Source organism: Orycteropus afer, unplaced genomic scaffold (assembly GCF_000298275.1).
Source record: "Orycteropus afer afer isolate SDZICR_OR568_19922 unplaced genomic scaffold, OryAfe1.0 scaffold00225, whole genome shotgun sequence".
In the NCBI taxonomy this organism is placed as follows: Eukaryota; Metazoa; Chordata; class Mammalia; order Tubulidentata; family Orycteropodidae; genus Orycteropus; species Orycteropus afer.
Genome location: NW_006921812.1, coordinates 2,245,323 through 2,272,461, shown reverse-complemented (window position 1 = coordinate 2,272,461; position 27,139 = coordinate 2,245,323). Strand labels below are relative to the sequence as shown.

Here is a 27,139-nt window from a genome sequence, read left to right as displayed (position 1 = left end):
TTGGAAACGACTTGACAACACCTAACAACAACGACAAATCTATTGTCATTCTCCAAGATCCATCTCTTTTTTGCACAGGCCAAATAGGTGAATTAAATGGGGATGTGGTGGGAATCACCACCCCTGCATCCTTCAAGTCCTTGATGGTGGCAGTAATCTCTGCAGCCCCTCCAGGGATGTGGTATTGCTTTTGACTTACTATTTTTGCAGTTAGAGGTAGTTCTAATGGCTCCCCCTTGGCTTTTCCAATCATAATAGCCCTTTCTCCACATGTCAGGGACCCATTGTGGGAATTCTGCCAATTGCTCAGTATATCTATTCCAATTATGCATTCTGGAACTGGGGAAATCACTACTGAATGGGTTCAGGGACCCAATAACCCACTGAGAGACACACCTTAGCTAAGACTCCATTGATAACTTGACCTCCGTATGTTCCCACACTGACTGGTGTGCCACAATGATGCTTTAGGTCTCCTGGAATTAGTTTCAATTCAGAGCCAGTGTCCAGTAATCCCCGAAAAGTCTGATTATTTCCTTTTCCCCAATGAACACAGTCACTCTTGTAAAAAGCCTCAAATCCCTTTGGGGAAGGCTGCGAGAAAGATTGACATTATAGATTTGTGTCAATAGAGTGGGGTCCTTCCTCACAGGGATCCAGCCTCTCCTTCATTCAAGGGGTTGTGGGTCTGTAAACTGACTCAAGTCTGGGAATTGAGAGACCGTAAGTCTGTATTCTGGCGATTCAATCTAGGCTGCTGTTCACATGTCCTAGAATTCTTCTGTCTATACAGATCAAGTAAATATTTAATAGGTTTACCACGTATTTCACAAGTAGGAACACCATGCACAAGTAGCCAATGCCATAATTCCACACAAGTCAGACTATTCTGATTACTGTTCTGACTCTGCTGTCCATTACGGTAACCATGCCTACCTTGCTTTTGTTGAGTAACTGCTGCCACTTGGCTCCTACTACCATGGAGTCCAATCAGCCCCATAGTAAAGTGTCTTAGTTCAATTAGGGCAGTTCCCATTTTCAAATCTGGTTTACATAAAATAGCAATCATAGCAGTCTTCAAGGATGCTAGAACTCCCTTCACTAATTTATTCCTCACCATACTGGTGAAAGTCGTGTCTTCTGGACTCTCCATTTCTGGCTCTAGGGGTCTATGCTGATAAATCCATTCTAACAGGCCAATTTTCCTAAGCTTCTGGATACTTTCTTCTACATTATACCAAGGAAGGTCTGGTACTTCAATGTGACTTAAGGTAGGCCAGCATGTAATCCATGTTTCAGTAAGCCAAACAAATAAACTATTAGATCCTTTCCTAACTTCTTGAGCTGAAACATTGAATGAAGAATCCCTACTTAGTAGACCTAAATCAATAAACTCAGACTGATCCAATTTTACATTCCTTGCACCATCATCCCACACCCTCAGTAGCCATTACAAGTTTCTGTCTGTACATGTTAGCAAAATACATATTCTCCATGTTTCTGTCTGTACATGTTAGCAAAATCAAGTAGGTCTTTTCGGCTGTAGCATACCACCTGCTCAGTCACACTTTGGATTGCACCTTTTGGGGCTCTCTTGGACTTTAGTTAAAGGTCTAGCAGCAACAATGGGTGGTTGGAGCAGTTTCTGAGATCTGCAATGTCTTCCATAGCCTCTGCCTCAGGCAATGACTCAGTAGGAACAGTTGGGTTAATCCCATCAAACTGAGTTGGAGGGGATGATGGTTTTTACAGTAATCCCTTCAGATGGGAGGGATTAAACAGAATTTACAGCTCCATAACCTGATCTTCCTATATGCCCATATGTCTCCATTCCAGTTTCAGGATCCCATTTGTTTCTGATCAATGCCCTCACTTTAACTTCAGACACCATTCTGGGTTGGTAATTTAATTGGTGTTGTAATTCAGCCACCCTTACAATAAGACTTTGGGTTTGGTTTGCAGCAATATCAACTCCATTACTAGAAGAAATAAGGCTTTCTTTCAGAGCACAACTGGAAACATCAAGGTCTTTTATGCAGAACTTAAGCTGTGACTCAGCAGCCCTGAGCTCATCTCAATCTTTCACCACCTTGTCTAGTGTAAATAGGACCAACCAGCCAGCTTCCTTAAACTCTTCATGCTGACAAAATTGCAGAAAACTGTCAAATATGTGGTCACTGAAAGCCTCATTTCTCACAAGTACTTGATCTATTGGTGGTGCTATTTTGCATATTAATGTTGCCACCTCACACCATGGATTAGCAGAGTCCTCTTTACTAACAGGGAGCTCTGGTAGCATAGTGGCTAAGGCACTTGATTGCTAACCAGAATGCTGGCGGTTCAAACCCACCAGCCACTTCTTGGAAGGAAGATGGGGCAATCTATTTCCGTAGTGATACTGCCTCGGAAACCCAAGGAGGGGTCGCTATGAGTCAGGTCTGACTCGATGGCACATAACAACAACAACAACATTTACTAACAGAGGCAGGGTCACTAGTATCTTTATGATTAATCAAATTGGAGAACCAATTTAGGAAGCCCATCTTTATGATTTTGTCTCTCTAGAACCACTTTCAGTACCAAATGTGTTAGACTGGGTTCTCTACAGAAACAAAATTAGTAAAGCTTATATAGAGAGAGAAAGAGAAATTTTTCATAGGAAAATGGCTCACACACTTATAGAAGCTGGCAAGTCCAAAGTTCTTGGATCAAAGGTCAATCTGGAGGCTTTTCTTGACTCACACAGATGTAGGGACTAAGGAGCTCAAGGTTGGCAGTCAGTATACTGGCTGTTGACTCCAATGAATGATGAATCCAAGATCTCCAGGCCAAATGGTGGATTGTTTGCTCACGGACTGTTGTAGGCAGCACAACAGAATCTCAATCCACAAAAGAGGAGTGTCTCTTTTCCCAGGATGTCCATAAATATACTGGAAACAGGCCACACCCCTAGGGAAACTCCCTTTCAATGGGTTGGCTGCTTAAAACATATACATCTGATCCCATCATAGAAATAACCATATCACAATTGCTTAAGCCACACAGAATTGTGGTCCAGCCAAGTTGACACACAGCTCCAACTATCACAAGTGTCAGAATAGTGAACATCTTGAGTTCAACTTTTGTCTACACTCTGCTCCTCTGTTTTATCATATCAGTCAGCTGACGAGAGGTCTTCCCTAATAACTTGTTGCTTTCAAAAAAATTAAAAAAAAACCTGTTGTCAAGTCAAGTCTGACTCATAGAAACCCTGTAGGACAGAGTGAAGCTGTCTCAGAAGGTTTCTAAGTCTGTAAAACTTTAAGAAAACAGATGGTCTCATCTTTCTCCCACCAAGCAAAGCAGCTGGTGGGTTGGTATCACTGAGCTTTCAGTTAGCAATTGAGCACTTTAACCATGGCACACCAGGTCTCCTTTGTTTTCAAATATGACTCCTTTATATATTTTATGCTAGGTAAATTGCTCTCACATTTCCATAGGTCCTCTTGACTTTTAGCTTTGTATTTTCTAGATTCCTGAATGAAATACATTATGTCACTTGTGAGTGCAGTTTGTAGCTTCTTTGTGCTTTTATTCTCTAAATATTGAACCATTTCCTCAAAGGTTAAAGTGACACAAAAAAAGCAATACCTTCATACAGATTCTGAGGAAATAAAGTTTCAGCTTTGAGCTCTCGGTGATTTCATAGACGTCACTGGCCCAATCAGCTGAAATTGCTGCAGTTCATTGAAAAACACCTGTGTACTGAACAAGTTACAGGAATTTAAAGATCGATTTTTTTTTTTTTTTTTTTTTACCTCTAGCTTGCTTTCCTTTTTAGATAGATAAAGGCAGAAAGCTGCATTTGAAAAAAAAAAAAAAAAAAAAAAAACCTAATACATACTGTTCTTTTTGGTAGGAATATTAAAGTTAATCCAACTAGTGAATTGGTTTTGTGCATGGGATATAAAATATGTTTCTTTGCAAGTCTCACTGGGACTATTTTATAAAAATCTTCACAAGTTTGCCATTAAGGACAAAATATACCCATTAAAATGGAGTATTTCAGGATAACAACTACCTAAGGTTAATATATTGTTCTGTAGAGAGCCACCTTGAGATCCAAAGTATATATGATGGGCTGAGTCCAGCTTATGAAATGGAAGTGTGACAAAGATTAAAAAGGTAATATGAAAGTGAAGAGAACAACAACAGCAACAACAACAAAAAAACTCCTAACCCACTAATATAAGTATGTTGAGCTGTCCTTTGTCTTTGTGGTTGTTTTTTAATTTACATTTTTTATATTACTGCTCTCCAACATTCTTACAATTTATTTTTCTTAAATGAAATTAAATAGTCAAATTTAATTCCAAATTTGCAAAGGTTTTGTCTGTCTCTATTATTGATTCATTTTAGAACAAATTTTTGAAAACTTTCTCCTGACAACAGTATTATTGTCAGTCAATATACTTCATTCTATTATCTAAACCACCCATGTAATAGCTCTACATATTAATTACATTGGGAGCTCTGGTAGCATAGTGGCTAAGGCACTTGACTGCTAACCAGAAGGCTGGCGGTTCAAACCCACCAGCCACTCTTCGGAAGGAAGATGGGGCAATCTACTTCCATAGTGATACTGCCTTGGAAACCCAAGGAGGGGTTGCTATGAGTCGGGTCCGACTTGACAGCACATAACAACAACAACAACATTAATTATATGCTTATTCATTGGATGATTTGGATTAGAAAGGTAATATGCATTTAAAATTAAAAATAATATATAGCATTCTCCATAAAACTGTAATTGACTTTCTTATATGAACAACATCAAGAGACATTTTCCACTTTAGAAGCATTAGAAAAATCAGTATAATTGCAAATATATCTCTGGATCCAAAACACATTTTTTCAACAAAGTATGCAGATAACATTCTCCTTTTTATACTTTAAGAATTATAAATCAATTAGTCCATTGGACTAATGGACCATGAAAATCTCATCCTATATGACCTGACCATCAAACATGCATCATGCATGTGCCTGGCTACTCAGGGGTTACTTGGAAAGAGAGCCAGAGTGGAGATCCTGGATAGAGTGAGAAGAAAACATGTAATAAAATTAACAACAACAACAAAAAAGATCAGGATTAATGGTGTGAAACTTGTGAAACCTCCAAGATTATGGCCCCTAGACACACTCTGGGCCTGGAGTTAGACTTACTCCCTGTGGCTAATCTTCAGCCAGACAGCAGACAGGCCTAAGAGCTGAACCACTACAGTAGGGAGATGTACTCCTTAGAACAAACTTTCATGCAAGATAAGAAGGGCAAAATTTACACAAGGAAAAAGCTAGGGAGGCAGGAATAGATAGTCAGGAAGCACACAGGGAAAGAAGTGGGAAGAGAACTGTCACGTTGATTGGAATCAGTATCACAAAACAAAATGTGTATGAATTGTTGAATGTAAAATGAATCTACTTTGTAAAATTTCACCCAAATGACAATAAAAATTTTCTAAAATAATAATTGAAAATAATAAATGTCTTTTTACTTAAATCAGAATTTCCTAAGTAATAAAATATGTTTTATGAATTTTCTCCCAATGTAAACAGTCTACTTTCTTAACACTTTATACTGCTAAATCTTAAGATATATTTATTGAATGGCCATGTTAAAGTTTCACAACTAGTAATTTTGTAGGTAAAATTTTGTAATTTCAGTAAAATACACTTTGAATAAAATTCATTTTAAGTGCTTTCTATATGTGCATGTGTGTGTGTGTGTGTGTGTGTGTTTATCTATGTATTCTCTGCATTGCTTCAGACCAGTTCATTTCCATTTGACTTCCTGCTGAGAATTTTTGTTTTCACCCTCCCCAGATACACTGAATCAGAATCTACATGTTAACTAGGTCCCATTAGAAAATGAAAATTCTCAACAAGGGGTTTTACCTGGTTCATTACAATGTGTTGTATGTTGTCAGTTGATTCTAAGTCATAGTCACCCTGTGGGATAGAGTTGAACTACCTCATTGAGTTTCCTAGGCTGTAATATTTTCTGGAGCAGATCTCCAGGCCTATTCGCCAATGGAAACAATGGTGGATTCCAACATCTGGCTTTTTGATTAGCATCGAAGCACTTTACCCATTGTTTCACGAAGGCTCTCTCTCTCTCTCTCTCTCTCTGTCTTTCAAGGCATGCTCTCGCTCTCTCTCTCTCTCTCCACACACACACACACACACACACACATATATATACACACACACACACACATTATCTATGGAGTTTAAGGAACTTAGCACAGTGCCTAAGGCATTTTGACTGCTAACCACCAGCCACTCCTTGGAAGAAATGTTGGGCGATCTACTTACATGGTGATATCACCTCAGAAACCCAAGGATGGGTCACTATGAGTTGGATCCACATTGACGACAGTGAGTTTTTGTTTTGTTTTGTGCCACAGTGATTAAAGCATTTGGATCCTAACCCAAAGGTCAGCTCTAACCTATCAGCCTCTTGACAGGAGAAAGATGAAGCAGTCTGCTGGGTTTCCCAGGCTGTAAATCTTTACAGAAGTTTGTTGCCTCATCTAGCTCTCATAGAGCAGCTGTTGTGTTTGAATCATCAATCTTCTTCTGGTTAGCAGCCAAATGCTTTATCCACTAGCCACAAGAGCTCCTTTGGAAACCCTAAGTGTCAGTTCAGCTCTGTCTTATAGAATCACTATGAGTCTGAATCGCCTCAATGTCAGTGGGTTATAGATGTAGTTTATTATGTGTTGTTGTTGTTATGTGCCCTTGAGTCGGACCTGACTCATAGCAACCCCTCCTTGGGTTTCCGAGGCAGTATCACTACGGAAGTAGATTGCCCCATCTTCCTTCCGAGGAGTGGCTGGTGGGTTTGAACTGCCAGCCTTCTGGTTAGCAGTCAAGTGCCTTAGGCACTACACTACCAGAGCTCCCATAGTTTATTATATAAACCAATATATATAATAATGACCCCCTTTGGGTTTCTGAGGTGGTAAATCTTGGTGGAAATAGATTGCCCAGTCTTCCTTCTGCAGAATAGTTGGTGGGTTCGAACTGCCAACTTTCTGGTTAGCAGTCAAATGCTTAAGGCACTATGCCACCATTGCTCCTTAGTTTATTATACAAAAAACAAACCCATTGTCGTGGAGTCCAACCCACTTATAGCGACTCCTCTTTGGGTTTCTGAGGTGTTATCACTACGGAAGTAGATTGCCCAACCTTCCTTCGGAGGAGTGGTTGGTGGGTTTGAGCCTCTAGCCTTCTGGTTAGCAGTCACATGCCTTAGGCATTATGCTACCAAAGCTCAATTTATTATTCTTGATTGAATATATTCTCAGTTAACCACTCATTTTAGCAGGCTTATGTGTGAAAGCAATAGTTAAAAGTTTGAATCCATTCTGAATAATGTTAAATTTATTCATTTTTTTAATTTTTAGGAGTTCCTGAGAAGCCTCAAATCAGTGGATTTTCATCACCAGTTATGGAAGGAGACTTGATGCAACTGACTTGTAAAACATCTGGCAGTAAACCTGCAGCTGATATAAGATGGTTTAAAAATGACAAAGAGATTAAAGGTAAAGAATGGAAAATGTCCCAAATCAAAATTAATGCTGTGAAACTAGCATGAAGTTTCAGAAAAAGGCATTTTATATTTTATTTCAAGCCATAGCATCACTTTCTGATTAATTATAATTTGAATGATACTCACTTAGTCCTTAAAATAGATAACTTTTCAAAGTATATTAATATACCTCTCTATGCCTCGTTTTCCTCTTCTATATAAAATGGCTTTTAAAATAACAGGTACCTCAAAGGATAAGTAGAAAAATAAATAAGTTAAAGTATGAAAAACACAGACTCATACTTAACTCTGTGTAAGCATTAAAACCAATGAAACCAAACCCACAGCCATTAAGTCAATTCTGATTCATAGTAACACTATGGGACAGAATAGAACTCATCCATGGGGTCCTAAGGCTGTACATTTTTATGCATGCAGACTACCTCATTTTTCTTCAGCAGAATGGCTGGTAAGTTCAATCATGTTTTTGGTTAGGAGCTGAGTGCTTTAACCAGTGTATAACCAGGGATCCTATGTAAGCACTAAATACAGGATAAATAGTATTTCCAAACTGACATATTATTTAACATACATAGAGATACTGCATGGATCCCAATGGCTCAACTTTTTGGTGTTTGGAATTACTAAATTCTAAAAATAAAACTGGTCAATCATAAATGTAAATCTTACTATGTTTCATAGAAGGTAAAAAAAAAATTGCCTCAGTAAAAATATACAATTTAAATATTCAGCATAGCTCTGTTCTTACCTGATATACTTAAATTTAAAAACATATATGTACATGTTTACACATTTTGTTAGAGTGGCAAAAAGATTGTAGAGGATGGCTAGTAAGCCTAGCAAAATTTTCATTCCCTTGCATACAGATACTTTTGTCCTGATGTCACAAGTACAATAAAATCCAAGTATTAGATTTGATTACGGTGATTATTAGAAGAGGTTTCCTACATACATTGAGATATATATTGTTCTTTGTGTTACAGTCTATGAGGTAGGTTAATATAAAGTATTCTGGTTATTTTAACTTGTAATTCTAATACTTTATATGCGATGAACAATAATTCTTAGTGATAGGCATATAAAGCCAAAAGATAAGATTGCCTATTCAACAGAGAAATTATAGGTTCACTATCCATACATTTATTCGATCATTCTCTCTCTCTTTCTATTTATTTTTTTCTCTCTCCCTCTTTTCCTCTCTCACTTCCTTCCTTCCATCGTTCCTTCCTCCTTCCTTCTGTCCACTCATCCATATACACACTTGCAAACACACATAAACACACACTCCAAATATGGTCCTATCTATAATTTAACTTAATCACTACCTTTGTTTTAGAATTATAAATATATTTTATTGACTGAAATCAGAATAACTACAGGTCCTGAGACACACATTTGACATTTTGCGAATTTAAACTGTCAAGTTACTTTGCAACCTGATTCTTGCATTCTGCCTGGGCTCAATAGCAAGCATTCTCATTCAGGATATGTTTGTTTAGGCCTGTCTGGATTTAGCACTTTCCTAAAATGACACTAATTTCAGACTTGTGTTACAACAACAAGGATCTGATAGGCTCCTTTTAATGTTTGAACACTTCTGATGGAAAGGCATAGCCTACCGAATATGTTTAAAATTTCTTTTCTATGGCCTACTAGAATTCTTGAGGTGGCAAATTCTTGCGCATTGAGAATGTCCTTTTGTGTGAGTTCTTGGTTTTTGTGAGATTGCCCCTCTTACCTTAAATGTTCTTCTTCAATGAACTGTTTTGTTATCTCAGTGCTCCCATTCTTTAATACTGGCATAAATAGTTAGGTTGTATATGAATAATTTTGTGAATAAGAATCATAACGAAGCTGGTTCCTAGGAGGTAAAAGTAAAGTATATCTCTGCTTTCAAACTATCCTTTGGGTCTTATACCAGCATACCTTTCTCTGTGGCACTGTCTCTCTCTGCTAAATGAAGTAATTTGATGCACTGTTACTCATGGTCATGTAGTTTATTAGGGTAAAGGATATAATTCAGAAGTAACAGGCTATAAATGCCCAGGGAAAACAGGACACAATTCAGAAGTAACTCAAGAGCAACATGAAGAGATACTCAGTTGAAGTTTGGAAAGGTCCCCAAAAGTGAAAAGCATGTTCATTCTCAGGAAATTCTCTTTCCTGGATTCTCTTCCTCAGGAAGCATCTTTGAGCTTCAGTGAGTGTTTAACTTTTATTGGCTAGCACACACATTTATTATTGGTTACCACATGGGCTCCCAGATTGGATCATACTCACTGAAAAAATTGTAAGATATGGCCAATGTAGCCCAAATAGTCTAAGGATTATTTCACAGATTCTAGGGATAAAGGTCAAACTTCTTGAGATAAAGTAACTCTTAAACCTACAGTTAAGTAGGGAGATAATTCTACTTAGTTTATTTGTAGTTTCATGAAAAACCCAAGATGTTCTTAAATTTTTATAAAAGAGTTTAATTTTTGATATATTCTACTTCTGCTCTGAATGCCAAACAGAATATGGGTAGGATTTTGTTTGTAAAAGTATAAAAAGTTTTATCTTGTAAATGATCATACTTTAGATCACTTTCATCAAGCCTAAAATATCAAAACAAAAACATGTACAGAATCATAGTTCTGGACTGTGTTCAGAGTTAGTGAGGCCTCTTTTTCCCAGTGCATGACCAATTAAACATTTATTATTGCAACACTTGGATTCATCCATAGATTTTTGTTGATAACTTCTTTTTCTGTTTACAAATCCTGTCTTCCCTAACAGATTGTAAACTTCCTTAGTGTATAAACTTTACTTTTACAAGTGCATATGAAAATATGATGAGCTTAGTGCTCTACACACAGTACACATTCATTACGGTTACTATCCTCTGGATATGCTTATTGAAATTTCATTCTAAAACTCTCAGCAAACATTCCTCACTGAAAGGATGCTCAGTCTTTATTTTGCACTAGCTTGACTTCATATTACAATTTGAACTGTTTTCACTACAGTATCACTTGACACTCTTTAAAAAGACAATTTTTAAAGTAAAAGTAAACAATAGTCTTATCCAATCTAATTCAATTCAATAAGAAATCATTGACTACCTCCTAAGTTATCTGTATTTTATAGTGCATGAGTGATGATCCAGATGAAGAAAAACAAGATCTGTGAGCTGAAGGCATTTAAGATGTCTTCAGAGATTTGAGACACTATTGACAGTATTTTCCTATAAAGAAGAATATAGAATATTATGTAATGTCCAAAACAGTTGTTACAAGCAAAGGAAAAGTTTACTTTTGGTATGTTTAAACGAAATATTTACCAGCTCGGTCAGTAAACGCACACTGTTAATATCCAGACTCTATATATTGGGTGTGTAGACCTGCATAATGACTTATTTTTCCAGATGAGATGTATTTCTATAACAATCATTGCCTTCACTCTGTCATTATCTAAAATATGAATATAATTTCCATGTTCCTGGATGAAAGTTGCTTGAAAATACTAGTTGATCACATTTTCTTTGCCAGGGTAATTGCACATTATGTTACAGAGCAGTGGTTCACAAACTTTGGCCTGCATGTTCATCACTGATGGAGTTCATTAAACCTCAGTTTATAAGGCCCAGATAGATTTTCTGATGGAGCAGGTATGATATGGAGCCTGAAAATTTGTACATTTTTAACAAGTTCCCAGATCAGGAGTACTGGTAGTGCAGTGGTTTGAGGATTCGGCTGCAAACCAAAAGGTCAGTGCTTCAAATCCACCAGCCGTACCTCAAGATAAAGATGAGGCAGTCTAATTTCATAAAGATTTACAGCCTTGGAAACCCTATGGGGCAATTCTACCCTGTCCTATAGGGTCACTATGAGTTGCAATCAACTCAATAGCAGTGGGTTTGGATTTATTTTTGGGTGATAGTTATGTCTTTGTTTGGGGATCACACTGGTCTAGAGAATGGAAAATTGAGAGATACCAGTTGTTGTTATGTGCCGTCGAGTCAGACCTGACTCATAGTGACCCCTCCTTTGGTTTCTGGGGTATCACTACGGAAGTAGATTGCCCAGCCTTCTTTCTGAGGAGTGGCTGGTGGGTTTGAACCACCAGCCTTTGAATAGCAGTCAAGTGCTTTAGGCACTACACTACCAGAGCTCCTAGAGATATCAGTAATTAGAGAAATTTGTCTCTGTCTCTTAGCCTTAGTTTCTCATCTGCAAAATAAGGATTATAATTTTTACCTTAAAATGCTGTTGCAATAATATTTTATGAGCAAATAGGTATAAAGAATTTTTACATAGAAGGAATCACTCAATATATTTTGTTGTTGTTGTTAGGTGGCATCTTATTGGTTCTGACTCATAGTGGCCTTAGATACAAAGGAACAAATCATCACCCAGCCCTGTGCTGTCCTCACAATCCTTGCTATGCTTGAGTCCATCATGGAAGCCACTGTATCAATCCAACTCTTTGAGGGTCTTCTCATTCTTCGTTTACCCTCTACTTTACCAAGCATGATATCCTTCTCTAGGGAATGTTACCTTTTGACAACATGAAGTAGGTAAGATGAAGTCTGTCCATTCTCTCTTCTAAGGAGCATTCTGACTCCACTTCTCCAAGGACCGATTTGTTAATTCTTCTGGCAGTCCATGGTATTTTTGATATTCTTTGGCAATACCACAGTTCAAAGACATCAACTCTTCTTCAGTCTTCTTTATTCATCTTTTACATGCATATAACGTGATTTAAAATACCATGGCGTGAGTCAATTGTACCTTAGTCTTCAAAGTGACATCTTTGCTTCTTAAGTCTTTAAAGAAGTCTTTTGCAGTATGTTTACCCAGTGCAATACAACATCCCATGGGTGTTGACTGTGCATACAAATAAAATGAAGTCTGAAACAACTTCAATCTGTTCTCTGTTTATCATTATGTTTCTTATTGGTCCAGTTATAAGGATTTTTTTTCCCCATTATGTTGAGGTATAATCCATACTGAAGACTATAGTCTTTGATCTTCATCAGTAAGTGCTTCAAGTCATTTTCACTTTCAGCAACAAGGGTGTGTCACCTGAATATTGCAGATTTTTAATGACTGTTCCTCCAATCTTGACCCTGCATTGTTCTTCATGTAGTTTACCTTCTCAGATTATTTGCTCAGCATGCAGACTGAATAAGTATGGTGAAAGGATACAACCCTGATGTACACCACTCCTGATTTAAAACCATGCAATATACCTTTGTTCGAATGATAGTTCTAGGTCTATGTACAATTTCCTCATGAGAACAAACAAGTGTTCTGGAATCCCCATTCTTCGCAACCAAAAAACCAAACTCACTGCCGTCACATCGGTTCCAGCTCATAAGGACCCCTCCTTGGGTTTCCGAGGCAGTGTCTCTTTGGAAGTAGATTGCCCAGTCTTCCTCCTGAGGAGTGGCTGGTGGGTTTGAACTGCAAGCCATCTGGTTAGCTGTCAAAATGCCTTAGGCACTATGCTACCGGAGGTCCCATTCTTTGCAAAATTATCCATAATTCCTCACAATCCACACAGACGAATGGCTTTGCATAGACAATAAAACACAGGTAGACAACTTTCTGGTATTCTTTGCTTTTAGCTAAGATCTGACATCAGTAATGATATCTCTTGTTCCACATCCTTTTCTGAATCCAGGTTGCATTTCTGGAAGTTCCCTTTCAATATACTGCTGCAACCATTTTTTGGTTATCTTCAGAATGATTTTACTTGTGTATGATATTAATGATATTGTTTGATAATTTCCACATTCTGTTGTACAACCTGTCTTTAGAATAGGAAAAAAAAAAAAAAATTTGCTCTCTTCCAAATTTCTTGGCATGAAAAAGTAAACACTTCCAGTGCTGCATGCTTTTGTTGAAATGTCTGAATGGATATTGTGTCAATTCCTGTACCCTTTATTTTTATCAGTTCCTTCAGGGAAGCTTGGACTTCTTTTAATACCCCAGGTTCTTGATCATTTGCTCCCTCCTGAAAGAGTTGGAGCAACTCTTTCAATACAGTGACTGTGTGTATTCCTTCCATCTTCATCTGATGCTTCCTGCACCTTTCAATATCTTGCTCATGGAGTCCTTCAGTACTGCGACTCAAGGCTGGAATTTTTTTCTTCAGTTCTTTCAGCTTGAGAAATGAGGAGTATATTGTTCCCTTTTAATTTTCTAACTCCAAGTCTTTGCACATTTCATCATAATACTTTACTTTGTCTTCTTGAGCTGCTCTTTGAAATCTTCTCTTCAGTTCATTTTCCAGTATTTCTTCCATTCCTTTTTGCTACTCTATAGTCAAGAGCAAGTTTCAGAATCTCTTCTGACATCTATTTTGGTCTTTTCTTCATTTCCTGTCTTTTAAATGATCATTTGCTTTATTCATGTATGATGCTCTTGATGGCATGCCACAAATCATGGTGTCCAATGAGTCAAATCTATTCTTCAGATGGTCTCTAAATTCAAGTGGCATATAATCAACCTTGTATTTTGGCTCTCATGGACTTGTTTTAATTGTCTTCAGCTTCAACTTGAACTTGCATATAAGCAATTGATGGTCTGTTCCACAGTCAAGTACTGGACTTGTTTTCACTGAAGATATTAAACTTCTCCATTGCCTCTTTCCACAGTTGTAGTTGATCTATTTCTGTGTATTCCATCTGGTGTGCTCCAAGTGTATAGCCACAGTTTATGTTGTTGAAAAAGGTATTTGCAATGAATAAGTTGTTGTTCTTTCAAAATTCTATCATGTGATCTTCAGTGTCATTTCTAACACCAAGGTCATATTTTTCAACTACTGATGATTCTTCCTTGTTTCCAACTTTCACTTTTCAATCATGAGTAATTATCAATACATATTTATTGCATGTTTTGTCAAATTCAGATTGCAGAAATTGATAAAAATCATCAATTTCTTCATCTTTGGTTTTGGTGGTTGATCTATAAATTGAATAATAGTATTAATTTGTCTTCCTTGTAGGTATATTGATAGTATCCTGTCACTGACAGCTTTGCACTTCAGGATTGATCTTTAGATGTTCTTTTAGATGATTAATACAATTTCATTCCTCTTCAATTTGTCATTTCTGGCATAGTAGATCATATGATTGTCTGATTCAAAATGGTGAATACCAGTCTATTTCAGCTCACTAATGCATAGGATATTGATCTTTATGTATTCCATTTCATTTTTGACAACTTCCAATTTTCCTAGATTCATATTTTGTACACTCCAAGTTCTGATTATTAATGAATGTTTGCAGCTGTTTCTTCCTATTTTAAGTTCTGCCCAATCAGCAAAAGAAGGTTTAGAACGTTTTATTACTTACTTGTCATTAATGTCAACTCTACTTTTAGGAGGCAGCTTTTTGTATTTTGAGTGTTCTCCAACCTGAGGGGCTCAACTTCAGGCAGTGTATCAGTCAGTGTTTCATGGCTCTTCATAAAGTTTTCTAGTAATATATCTGTGTTTCATTGATATTCATAAAGTTTTCATTCACCAGATTTTTCAGATGTTGATGGCCCTGTCCTTCTACCCAGTCTATTTTAGTCTGGAAGCTCTGCTGATACCTGTCCACTCTGGGTGACCCTACTGGTATTTGAAATACTGGTGGTGTAGCCTCCAGCCTCAGAGTGACACACAAACCAACACAGTATGACAAATTGACAGATGAGTGGGGACAGTATATTTTAGATATTATTATTATTATGTTCAAAACTATGGTTGAATAATTTCATTAAACTCTGAATTAGAATTATACATAAGAAATAAGGCAGAATAAGCCTAAGCGAATTAATCAGTTACAGTAAAGATATGTGAACATACGATTTAATAAATGTAGTAAAAAATATAAGAACTGGCTGTCATTTTGGTTCAGAGGAAGCAAAGAACAGCTTTACTTTGTGGGAGAGGAGATGGGTTAACAACACAGAGAAGAATATGGACATTCAGTAAATATCTGTTAAATGAATAAACGGCTCTTAAACAAAGAATAGGCACTCATCATATGGGTTATGGGTAAAGTAAGTGACATGGTTTTCAAAAGAAAGCATTATCATCTTTTCATGCAGAAATGTAAAACTGTGATAGTTTAAAGTAATTTTGAAACTTTACAAATGAAATATGGGCAACATTGTAAATAGGGAGGCAGAGGACAACTCATGGAAAACTTATTTTAGATTAAAGGTTTGGAGTTTATTCTGTAGACAATGTTTTTTTTTTTTTTTTAATATCCTTTAAACAAGAAAATGAAACAATCCAAAATTTAATCTAACTCTGTGTTTTTCTTTTCTTCTGAATCTTCTAACTCAGAATTCCTTTTGTTGCCTCTGGGCAGCTCTACATCCAAAACTATAGGTGGTGTCACTGTAGCTTTTAATCTTCTGAGTATCAAGGGAGTCTGAAGAGTTGGCATTTAGTTGTAAAAAAGGTGTCCATTGTTTTCCTAAATGTCTCTATCAGCTTCCTGAAAACTCACATTCATTCCATATGTATGATTAGTAATTTGTAGCGTGACCATTTACTATCATAAAACTTTGAATTTTCTGTTACAGCTAAATAGCTGGTAGGCAGAATTTTGTAACTCTTGGTGAGCAACACCCTTGTATTATCCTATCTCCTTGAGTGTAGGGGAATTTTTGATTATGATATCATTCTCTTGATTATGTTATGTTATTTGGCAAAAAAAAAAAAAAAAGATTTTGCAGATGTAATTATGGTCCTTTTGAGTTAATCAAAGGATAACTTGAATGGGTATAACCTAATGAAACAGGGTATTTAAAAAATGATGGACAGTTAGAGAGACATTCTTCTTCTGGCTTAGAAGAATGCAAACAGCCATACTGTGAACTGTCTGTGGAGGTCATATGACAAAAACCGTCTAGAAACTGAAAGTGGTTCCCAGCACATAGTAAGAAAATAGGAACCTAAGTCAAATAACTGCAAGGGAATTAATTTTGTCAACAACCAGAGACTTTGGAAGAAGATCCTGAAACTCAGCCCTGGCTAACACCTGATTATGGGAATGGAAAGGAAAGTTCTAGCATGTCTAAAATGAGACACACAAATATACATCTCTGAGTAGATTTCATTTATTGTAAAAAATGAGGGTTCCATATATAATTAATAAATTAATGAGTATACTTTATCAATAAATTTATTTTAAGAGTTAAATTAAGTACGTTCTTTAATCATCTAGGACTTTGAGCAATTCTGAGATTACAACATAGATACTAAAATCTGCTAGTTTTTTAACTCTCGACTGCTGATGTAGACACTAAATCTTGGCTCCAAATGAAGAGACAGTTTATCACTCCCAGTGTGGGGCAGCTGTATCTAAGTTCTCGCTTTTTCCTAGTATGGATTATTGGCCTTTCACTTTGGGTGGTGTCTGATATAAAGGGCCACTACAGGAGGCAGGAAAAGTATTTCCCTTTGTAAAAATGGTGGTATAATTGTCCCGGGTCTATTTAGGTGAAGTCATAATCCCATCTTTCAGACTTCATCAAGAAAAATTGAGGAAAATATTATTTTTTTTGAGAAGCACTCTGCGGAATTTTCCTAGGCAATTTTTCTAAATCTTTATTATTATTATTATTATAGAAAATCGAACATAAACAAAGTCATCAAAATAGTGTAATGCAATACTTTCTACACATCATCAAGTTTCAAAATTATCAATATCCTTCTATTCTCTTATCTCTATTTCTATCTATACCCCAGTCAATTGCTTTTATTGCCTTTTTTTTTTTTTGGAATGTTTAATTTTTTTTAGGTTGAATTTTCATAAATTGAAATAAAGTAATCTTAACTATCCAATCTCAACAAAATAATAAACCAGAGTAACTTTTATCCTTATCTTGATATAGAGCATTTATATCTTCCCTAAATGCTTCTGTCTGTGTCTTCCCAGTCAATTCCCAAACACAACTCACCAAAAGCAACCACTGTGCTGATTACAAACATACCTTGTTTTATTGCCTTTGCTTTATGGCACTCTGCAGATACTGCGTTTTTCACATATTGAAGGTTTGTGGCAACCTTGCATCAAGCAGGTCTGTTGGCACCATTTTTCCAAGAATATTTGTTCACTTCGTGTCTTTTTATCACTTTTAAGCAATTTCTCGAAACATTTCAGATTTTTTCATTATGTTATTGTACACTTAATAGACTACGGTGTAGGGTAAACATAACTTTTATATGCACTGGGAAACCAAAAAGTTCATATGACTCACTTTACTGCGATATCTACTTTGCTGGGATATTTGCTTTATTGGGGATGGTATGAAACCAAGCCTGCAATACCTCTGAGTATGCCTGTATTTAAGCATTAGTGGTTCAATATCTAGAATTTTTATTGGTAGAAAATGGGAGAGTAACTGAAGTATATTATAGAAAAGGAAATTTAAAAATTCATCTGTTTATTATTTTCCTACATTTTTGCTAGTCATGCCACTAATATATATAAACAGTAGCCCTGGTGGTGTAGTACCTAAGGCATTTGACTACTAACAAGAAGGCTGGCAGTTTAAACCCACCAGCCACTCCTCAGAAGGAAGGTTGGGCAATCTACTTCCGTAGTTATACCTCCTCGGAAACCCTAAGAGGGGTCTCTATGAGTCAGATCCGACTCAAGGGCAGTGCATTGTGTTTCATTTGTTTTGATATATATAAACACCAAACTCACTGCAGTCAAATCCATTTGACTCATAGTGACTCCTCTTTGGGTTTCCCAGGCGATATCTCATGGAAGTAGATTTCCCATTCTTCCTTCTGTGGTGTGGCTGGTGGGTTTGAACCACCAGCCTTCTGGTTAGCAGTCAAATGCCTTAGGTATTATGCCACCAGAGCTCCCAATATATATAATAATATGATAACTGTATTTTGAAAAATGTGAAAAAAAGAGGAAATACATATTTTTTAAAAAAGTAGTAAAGCTAGAATGATAGATTAGGAAGGTAGGTTATTAAAAATAAATAAATAAGAATCAAGTGGGAAAAGTAAGGGTGTGTGGTAGTTATGTTTGTGTGTCAACTTGGCTGGGCCTGGTTGAGTGGCTGGGCAGCTGGTGGTAGTTATTCCCCATAATGAGACTGGCAATCAACTCCATGGTGAGATCTACCACAAGCAGCTGAGTAGCTGTCTTTGGGATGTGGTCCGCTTCCTGTATTTAAGGAACCTTGGGAATGGTCTCTAGCCTATGGCTAGCTTGGGTCCTGCATGTAGCCGTGTTGTTGCTCAGCAGCCTGCTGTGCTCTGCCGACCTTGGGACTTAAAATGGACTTAAGTTAAGGGCCTGCCGTGTGGTTTAGTAACATTGGGACTATGCCCTTTTACTTGTCAACGTTGGGGTTTCTCAGCCTCAGCCGCCAAGAGCTGAGTGAAGAAATGCCTCTAGCTCCAGTGGGCCAGGAGTAGGAGGAAAACTGGACCACCCAAGGTTGAGGGGATGACACCAAGAGCCTGGCACTTAAAACTTGGACTTAAAGCTTCCAAATTGTAAGAATAAACTGCTGTTTGTTAAGGCCATCCCAATTGTGGTATGTTTCTTTTCAGAGAGGCACAAGGTAAACAGAACAGGGTGCTTCTGGTGTCTATATTTCCACTAGGCCTTTGCAGCTCAATATATATAGAGTTCGTGGATCAACAGCATACATTCAGGGCATAACCCCTGCTGGATTAGAATCTGTGTTACAATATCCTCAGGTGATTTACACACGCATTTCATTTTCAGAAGTACTCTTCTAGATCACAGTACAATGAACTAACATCCCAAAGGAGGAAAAGAAAAAAAAAAAAATTGAAACAAAATGGAATATGGAACAATGGCACATGAAATCAGCAAATTAAGCATAGAAAATAAATATAATTTCTACTGGTTCTATAATGAACACATCTGTTATTTTTAAATATAGGAAATCTTAAGAAAGGTAACTTGTAAGCACAATTTCCTTGTGCTTGTTTAGAGAAGATCAGTATAAATATATGAAAATATATTATTTTTTTTTCTGTTCATCTTATGACTTCTAGTAACCCTATAAACTGTCAGATACAGCTAATATTAAAAACAACAAATTATACTTCTGTTTATTTTATTTGGATGTTGCTCATTAAAATTTTACATTATATACAATTGCTATCAGATTTTATGTGTGAGATTAATATTATATTAAATGATACTTTTGCAAAGAAAGCAGCTAAAGGAAGCAGATGAGTAGATTCATAACATCACAGCTGTTCTTAAAATTAAACAATTAGCAGGCAATACATTGGAATAATCTCTCATATATTGTATAGCATAATTACAAAATTGTTCATCAAGAGACCTAAATTTCTCTACCACTATTAAGAGTGATGTGTTAATTATCACTGGTGACTGGAATGCAAAAGTTGGAAACAAAGAAGAATCACCGGTAGTTGGAAAATTTGGCCTTGGTGACAGAAATAATGCTGGAACTCGTATGGTAGAATTTTGCAAGACCAAAGACTTGTTCATTGCAAACACCTTTTTTCAAAAACACAAACGGAGGCTGTACACATGGACTTCACCAGATGGAATACACAGGAATCAGATTGACTACATCTGTGGCAAGAGGCGGTGGAAAAGCTCAATATCTTCAGCCAAAACCAGGCCAGGAGCTCATAGGCAAATTCAATTTGAAGTTAAAGACAATGAAAACAAGTCCAAGAGAGCCAAAGTATGATCTTGAATATATCCCTCCTGAATTTAGAGATCATCTAAGGAATAGATTTGATGCATTGAACACCAACAACCAGAAGCCAGATGAATTATGGGAAGATATCAAGAACATTATCCATGAAGAAAGCAAGAGATCACTAAAAAGACAAGAAAAGAAGAGAAGACCAAAATGGATGACAGAGGAGACTCTGAACCTTGCCCTTGAGCGGAGAATTGCCAAAGCAAATGGAAGAAATGAAAAGGTAAAAGAGCTGAACAGAAGATTTCAAAGAGCAGCTCGAGTAGACAAAGCCAATTACTATAATGAAATGTGCAAAGACCTGGAGTCTGAAAACCAAAAAGGAAGAACACGCTCAGCATTTCTCAAACTGAAAGAACTGAAGAAAAAATTTAAGCCTCGAGTTGCAATAGTGAGAGATTCTATGGGCAAAATATTGATGATGCAGGAAACATCAAGAGAAGATGGCAGGAATACACAGAGTCACTGTACCAAAAAGAACTGATCAATCTTCATCCATTTCAGGAAGTGGCATATGATCTAGAACCAATGGTAATGAAGGAAGAAGTCAAAGCTGCAATGAAAGAACTGGCGAAGAGCAAGGCTTCCGGAATTGATGGCATACCGATTGAGATATTTCAACAAACAGATGCCCCATTGGAGGCACTCACTCAGTTATGCCAAGAGATTTGGAGGACAGCTACCTGGCCAACAGACTGGAAGAGATCCATATTTGTGCCCATTCCAAAGAAAGGTGATCCCACAGAATGTAGAAATTATAGAACAATATCATTAATATCACATGCAAGTAAGATCTTACTGAAGATAATTCAGAAATGTTTGCAGCAATATATTGATAGAGAACTTCCAGAGGTTCAAGCCGGATTCAGAAGAGGACGTGGAACAAGGAATATCATAGCTGTTGTCAGATGGATCTTGGCTCAAGGCAGGGAATACCAGAAAGATGTTTACTTGTGTTTTATTGACTATGCAAAGGCATTTGATTCTGTGGATCATGACAAATTATGGACAACATTGAGAAGAATGGGAATCCCTGAGCACTTGATTGTACTCATGAACAATCTGTACCTTGACCAGGAGGCTGTCGTTCCAACAGAACAAGGGGACACTCCATGGTTTAAAATCAAGAAGGGAGTGTGTCAGGGTTGTATTCTGTCTCCACACTTATTCAATCTATATGCTGAGCAAATAATCCAAGAAGCTGGACTATATGAAGAAAAACGTGATATCAGGATTGGAGGAAGAATCATTAACAACCTGAGATATGCAGACGATACAACTTTGCTTGCTGAAAGTGAGGATGACTTAAGGCACCTACTGGTGAAGGTTGAAGAATACAGTCTGCAGTATGGATTACATCTCAACATAAAGAAAACAAAAATCCTCACAACTGGACCAATGAGCAGCATCACAATAAATGGAGAGAAGATTGAGGTTGTCAAAGAATTCACGTTGCTTGGTTCTACAATCGATACCAACAGAAGCAGCAGTCAGGACATTAGACGACGTGTAGCATTGGGAAAGTCAACTGCGAAGGAACTGTTTCAAGTGCTGAGGAGCAAGGATATCTCCTTGAGGACTAAGGTGTGCCTGACACAAGCCATGATATTTCTAATCGCCTGGTATGCTTGTGAGAGCTGGACAATGAATAATGAAGACCGAAGAAGAGTTGATGCTTTTGAGTTGTGGTGCTGGCAGAGAATGCTGAAAGTACCACGGACTGCTAAAAGAACTAACAGATCTGTCCTGGAGGAAGTGCAGCCAGAATGCTCCTTGGAAGCAAGAATGGCCAGACTTCGTGTCACCTATTTTGGTCATGTTGTAAGAAGGGACCATTCCCTGGAGAAGGATGTCATGCTTGGTAGGGTGGAGGGTCAACGAAAAAGGGGGAGGCCTTCAATGAGATGGATTGATATGGTGGATGCAATGATGGGATCAAGTATAGCAGGGATTGTAGGGCTGGCACGGGATCGGGCAGTGTTTCGTTCTGCTGTGCATGGGGTCGCTATGATTCAGAAATGACTCGATGGCGCTTAACAACAACAACAACATTAAGAGTGAGTAACAAGATAACATTGGGCATAGATTTATAGGAAAGAAAATAAAAAAAAAATGAACATTTTTGTATAAACCCATGAGACATTCAAAGGTAAAGGAATCTCCTATTTTTTAATGTTAATAAAGAACTATAAATTCATCTATATTATCATGACATAGTCTGAATATAAGGAAAACATTCCATCTTTTATTTTAATATTATAATTGATCTTGATTAAACAAATTTTCAAGTGAAAAAACATATCAGTAACTGAATTTGGTCAACAAAATGATATATTTATATATATACATCTTAGTGGACAAATGTTGCATAACAAGGTCATATTCTATGTGATATATTTATAGTTAATTGTCAGACTTGATATTTTATGCTTCCTTCTCTTTTTATTAATGTTAAGGATTTTTGCAGTTCTCAAAAATCACATAAAACACTCTCGTGATAAAATAATTAGGTAAATTTTGACTTCCTAATGTATAAAGACAAATACAAACGTGAATTTTTAACAATAAGACAACATTTATCTGTTTTTATTCTTTACTATTATTATATTGTTTATTGAAATCAAAGAATATGACACACATACTTCTCTGGAAATAAGTGAAATTCAATACACAATACAAATATCCACAGGAAATTCAGAATTACTTAGAAGTTAGATATTTGTATAAAGTCAGATCTTCTCCAAAACAGAGAAGCTGAACTTAGATCACTAATGTTGGTCGTCCAGTATATGATTAATATATATCTTTAATGTTTTAAATATAAATTATAAAAATGCATAATGAAATCAAGCATTTTATGCATGCTATATAAAAGAAAGCATTTTTCTCCAAAAATATAATTTTCATTTGATTTTGAACAATATGAAAAATAATAGTAGAAGAGAGCTGGATAGATATTTCCCCTCAACTATAACTATGTTTAAGATCTTGTTATAATGATATCTTAACCTTAGCCTATCATTTTGCTTTCTTATTCATTAAAATTGTCCTCTACTTGTCAGCTACTTCAGATCTGAGAAATTGCAAACTAAATGAAAATATCCTTAATGACGTTTTCCACAAAGAACAAACAATCCCCAATTATTCCACTTACCAGTGAATCTGAAACATACCCAGTAAGGTCAAATATCAATAAATGAATCCATGTTGGGAGGAAAATACCCTCTTTTATGCAAAATGATTTCCTCAGCCAAATGAGCAACATTTTATCTCAATTTAAATTTTACTGTAAAGTTATATTTAACTATTCAAATCAATGAGCACTTTCTTTTCTCTACCATATGTGACAACTATCTAATCTTAGATCTTCTTTACAAATTTATGGTCACCTCAGATTTTTCATTTTAAATCATAGCTCAACTATATTATGCTTTCTATTAAGTAGAACCAGATAGTTGTGAATTTGATTTTCCCAACTATGCTTGTCATTCAAATAATTAAGATTATCTTCCAATAAAATTTAAGTCTAAAAGAGTGGACTAATTTAGTAAAAGGGCTTGCATTTTTCAAATTGAATATAAAAAACCCTTGCATTTAGTTATAATTTAGGTGAATTTGAAACCAAAGGAATAAAAACACTATGCCCCACCCTTTTATTTTATTTCTGTATATTTATCCTAAAATTAATTTTTGAAGAAATTTTATTTTTATTTGGTCAAATTGAAATGTCATAAATGTTGAACTAACAAATATTTGTTTTGTTTTGTTTTTAATTGGTAAATATAGGGAAAAGGTGCTTCAAGTAGTGGCTTGACTCAATGAAATATTTTAAATTGTGAAAGATAATGTCACAGAATTTTTATTTTTATTTTTATTTTCAGATGTAAAATATTTAAAGGAAGAAGATGCAAATCGCAAGACTTTCACAGTCAGCAGCACACTAGACTTCCGAGTGGACCGGAGCGATGACGGAGTGGCCATTGTCTGCAGAGTAGACCATGAATCCCTCAATGCCACCCCTCAGGTAGCGATGCAGGTGCTAGAAATACACTGTAAGTAAACACTGTGCCTTCCTTCTTTTCTCTGCAACAAATCTCTTTATCTACACTTACAATAACTTTAATACTATCTAATTACAGCAAATGTACAGCAATATCTAAAGTGAAAGAAATAAAAATATACTCATTAGTATTAATCAAATTTAAGGGAAAGTAGACCTTCTCTGAGTGTCATTCTGGACAATAAAGAAAAATAAAGGAAAGACTGTAAGATTAAAATACCTCTGTTCTATTAAGGATGTCTGGTGATGTAGTGGTTAGGTGCTGCTAACCCAAAAGGTCAGTGGTTCAAACCTACCAGCCACTCTGGAAGAAAAATGGAGCAGTCAGTTTTTGTAAAGATTTGCAACCCTGGAAACCCAGTGGGGGTTGCCATGAGTGAGAATTGACTGTATGGCATTGCATTTGGTTTTGGGTTTTGATGTTCTAAATAGTTGCTTTTGATATGTGTTTATGTGGGTGCATGAGTAGTAATTTTGGCAAAATCAGTGAGAGGTGGGAATCTGAGAAGGGCATTGATGAACTTTTGTTATATCAAAGTAACATTATTATATGCAAATGTGACTTCTCTTCTATGCTTTTAAAATTTGACTATTTTGACTTTTTACATGTGGTCAAGTAAGTCTGTATGAATGCAGTGCCATATCTATTACATTTTCATCACCATCACCATTTTACAATTCATCATCATTTTACAATTAATGATAATAATAGTATTAATTGAGTGCCTCTAATGGGTCGAGAGCAGTTCTAAATACTTTACTGGCATTATCTCACTGAGTACTCAAAACAGCTCAATGGGTAGTTACTCTCAGTCAAAATGTACTGATGAGGACACTGAAGGGTATAGAGATTGGATAACTGGCTCAAGTTCATACAACTAGAAGACAATATATTTGTAATCATGGTATTTCTAGTATTTAACAAGGTCCTAGAAAAATATTTTAGAAATGAAAGTGAGTGTAAGCTAATGTAGAAAAAACAGAGAAGATGAGAGCTTGTATTTCCTGAATTGAATTTCTCTATTTTCCAGAGACTGAGGACTTTTGTTTTTTTTTTATCTATGAAAAAATTATAGCTTACTCTTAGAATTTGAGTGTGATGTGATGTTTCATTAAATCCTAAAACACCAAATTCTAATCACAGTTCTCCTAAAATGTCCCATTTCATTTTATTTTCATCTACTTATTCAACAGTATTCATGTAGCAGGCTCTAGGCACTGAGCACTGAGGTTACATCAGTGGACAAAAGAGAACAATAAAACCAATTGAGATTGCGACCAAGTTTCAAAATCACCATCATGCTAAAAAAAAAAAAAAAAATCACCACCATTTTAGGAAGGAATGTAATTAAATAAATAAATACAAACTATAGCATGTTACATATTGTTAAGTGCTATGGGGGAAAATGAAGCAGGGCGATGTGATAAGGGCAAGTAGAGAGGTGGGTGTGGTGCCAAGAAAAGTGAGTGTGTACGTGCGGTGTAGTGAATAATTACATGGTATGGGTTTTCTAGCCATAGTCTCTGTAGCTTCCATTGTATTATGGGGTTGGGCCATGCAATTTCAACTCCTGATTGTTAAAGTTATCCACCTGGGATATTTCTGTTGGAGCAGCATGAAGTAATCTTCTGGGAAGTTCTCTCTCTCTTAGATGTATAGAATTCTGATGTTGGAATTGATTACTTTTGCCACTCTGCCAGGCTTAAAATGAGCCCTCCTAGCAGCAGAAAGGAATTTCTCTGACTGCCAGCTGAGAGAGACATGCTCCTGAGAGAGGGAGGACGCACTGCTGAGAGATAGACACTCAGCTGAGAGATGGTGACAGTGGAACTGAGAGGCTTGAGACAGTATGGCAGGCTTACCTAGCCCACAGAAGCAGAGGCCAGGCCGAGAGGCCAAGGGCCAGAGAGGCATGTCTAAGGGCACAACAGAGGGGAGACTGTCCTGACTAAAGAACTGTATCCTGCATATATTCCTGAATTGAATTATAGCCTGTTGCTTCCCTAACAAACCCCATAATCTGTGAATTCTGTGGGACCACTGCCGTGAATTATTTAACCCCGTAGAGAAATAGTGGGTGCCGTGAGAGGCACAGATGGTGTCAAGGTTGGTAAGAGAGCTAGAGAGTGGCAGTATGTCTGGCCTCATAGGAACAAGACTTGGGATGCTGGTGGTAATAATGTCTTCCTCTTGTGTAGTTAGAGGAGGTCAGAAGATGTCACCTTCATGCCCCTTTAGCAGTGTGTGTGTAGTGTATGTATTGCAGAGGGAAGAGTACAAAGACCTGAAGTCAAATCATGCCTGTTGTTTTTATGTTGCTAGGAGCATCAAGGAGATTAGTGTGACCAGAATAGAGTTGGTAGGGCTAGGCACAGTATTAAGAGAAAATTTCAGAGAAGTACCAAGGGACTATATATATATTTTTTCCACTTTTTTTTTTTTTATAAAGTATCAATCTGATTATGGCATGCTCATTATTTTGTGTGATTATTCATACTCCACTAGTCATTGGGTTTATTATAATATATATATATATATATATATATATATATATATATATATATATTTAATTTAAAATATATTAGGTTCATATATTTTTTTTCATGTTCTCGTTGAAGCAACTTCATAAAGAAGCCTACTTTACAATGCAATTGACATTATCCTTGAATTTCAATTTATTTACAGTGTGACCTTGAGAATATTACAAAAGCTGCTTGAGGTTCAGATATAACCCATGAGATAATTTTATCATA

At 36.5% G+C, this 27,139-nt stretch overlaps 1 protein-coding gene across 1 annotated transcript in view; it reads left to right on the top strand.

The window, feature by feature from the left end:
• CADM2 (cell adhesion molecule 2) overlaps positions 1-27,139 on the top strand; it is a 417,999-nt gene that overhangs the window by 151,016 nt on the left and 239,844 nt on the right. Inside the window, exons 4-5 of the mRNA XM_042782039.1 lie at positions 7,449-7,586; positions 24,207-24,377. Coding sequence (XP_042637973.1) covers positions 7,449-7,586; positions 24,207-24,377 — 309 coding nt within the window. The remainder of the gene's footprint in view (positions 1-7,448; positions 7,587-24,206; positions 24,378-27,139) is intronic.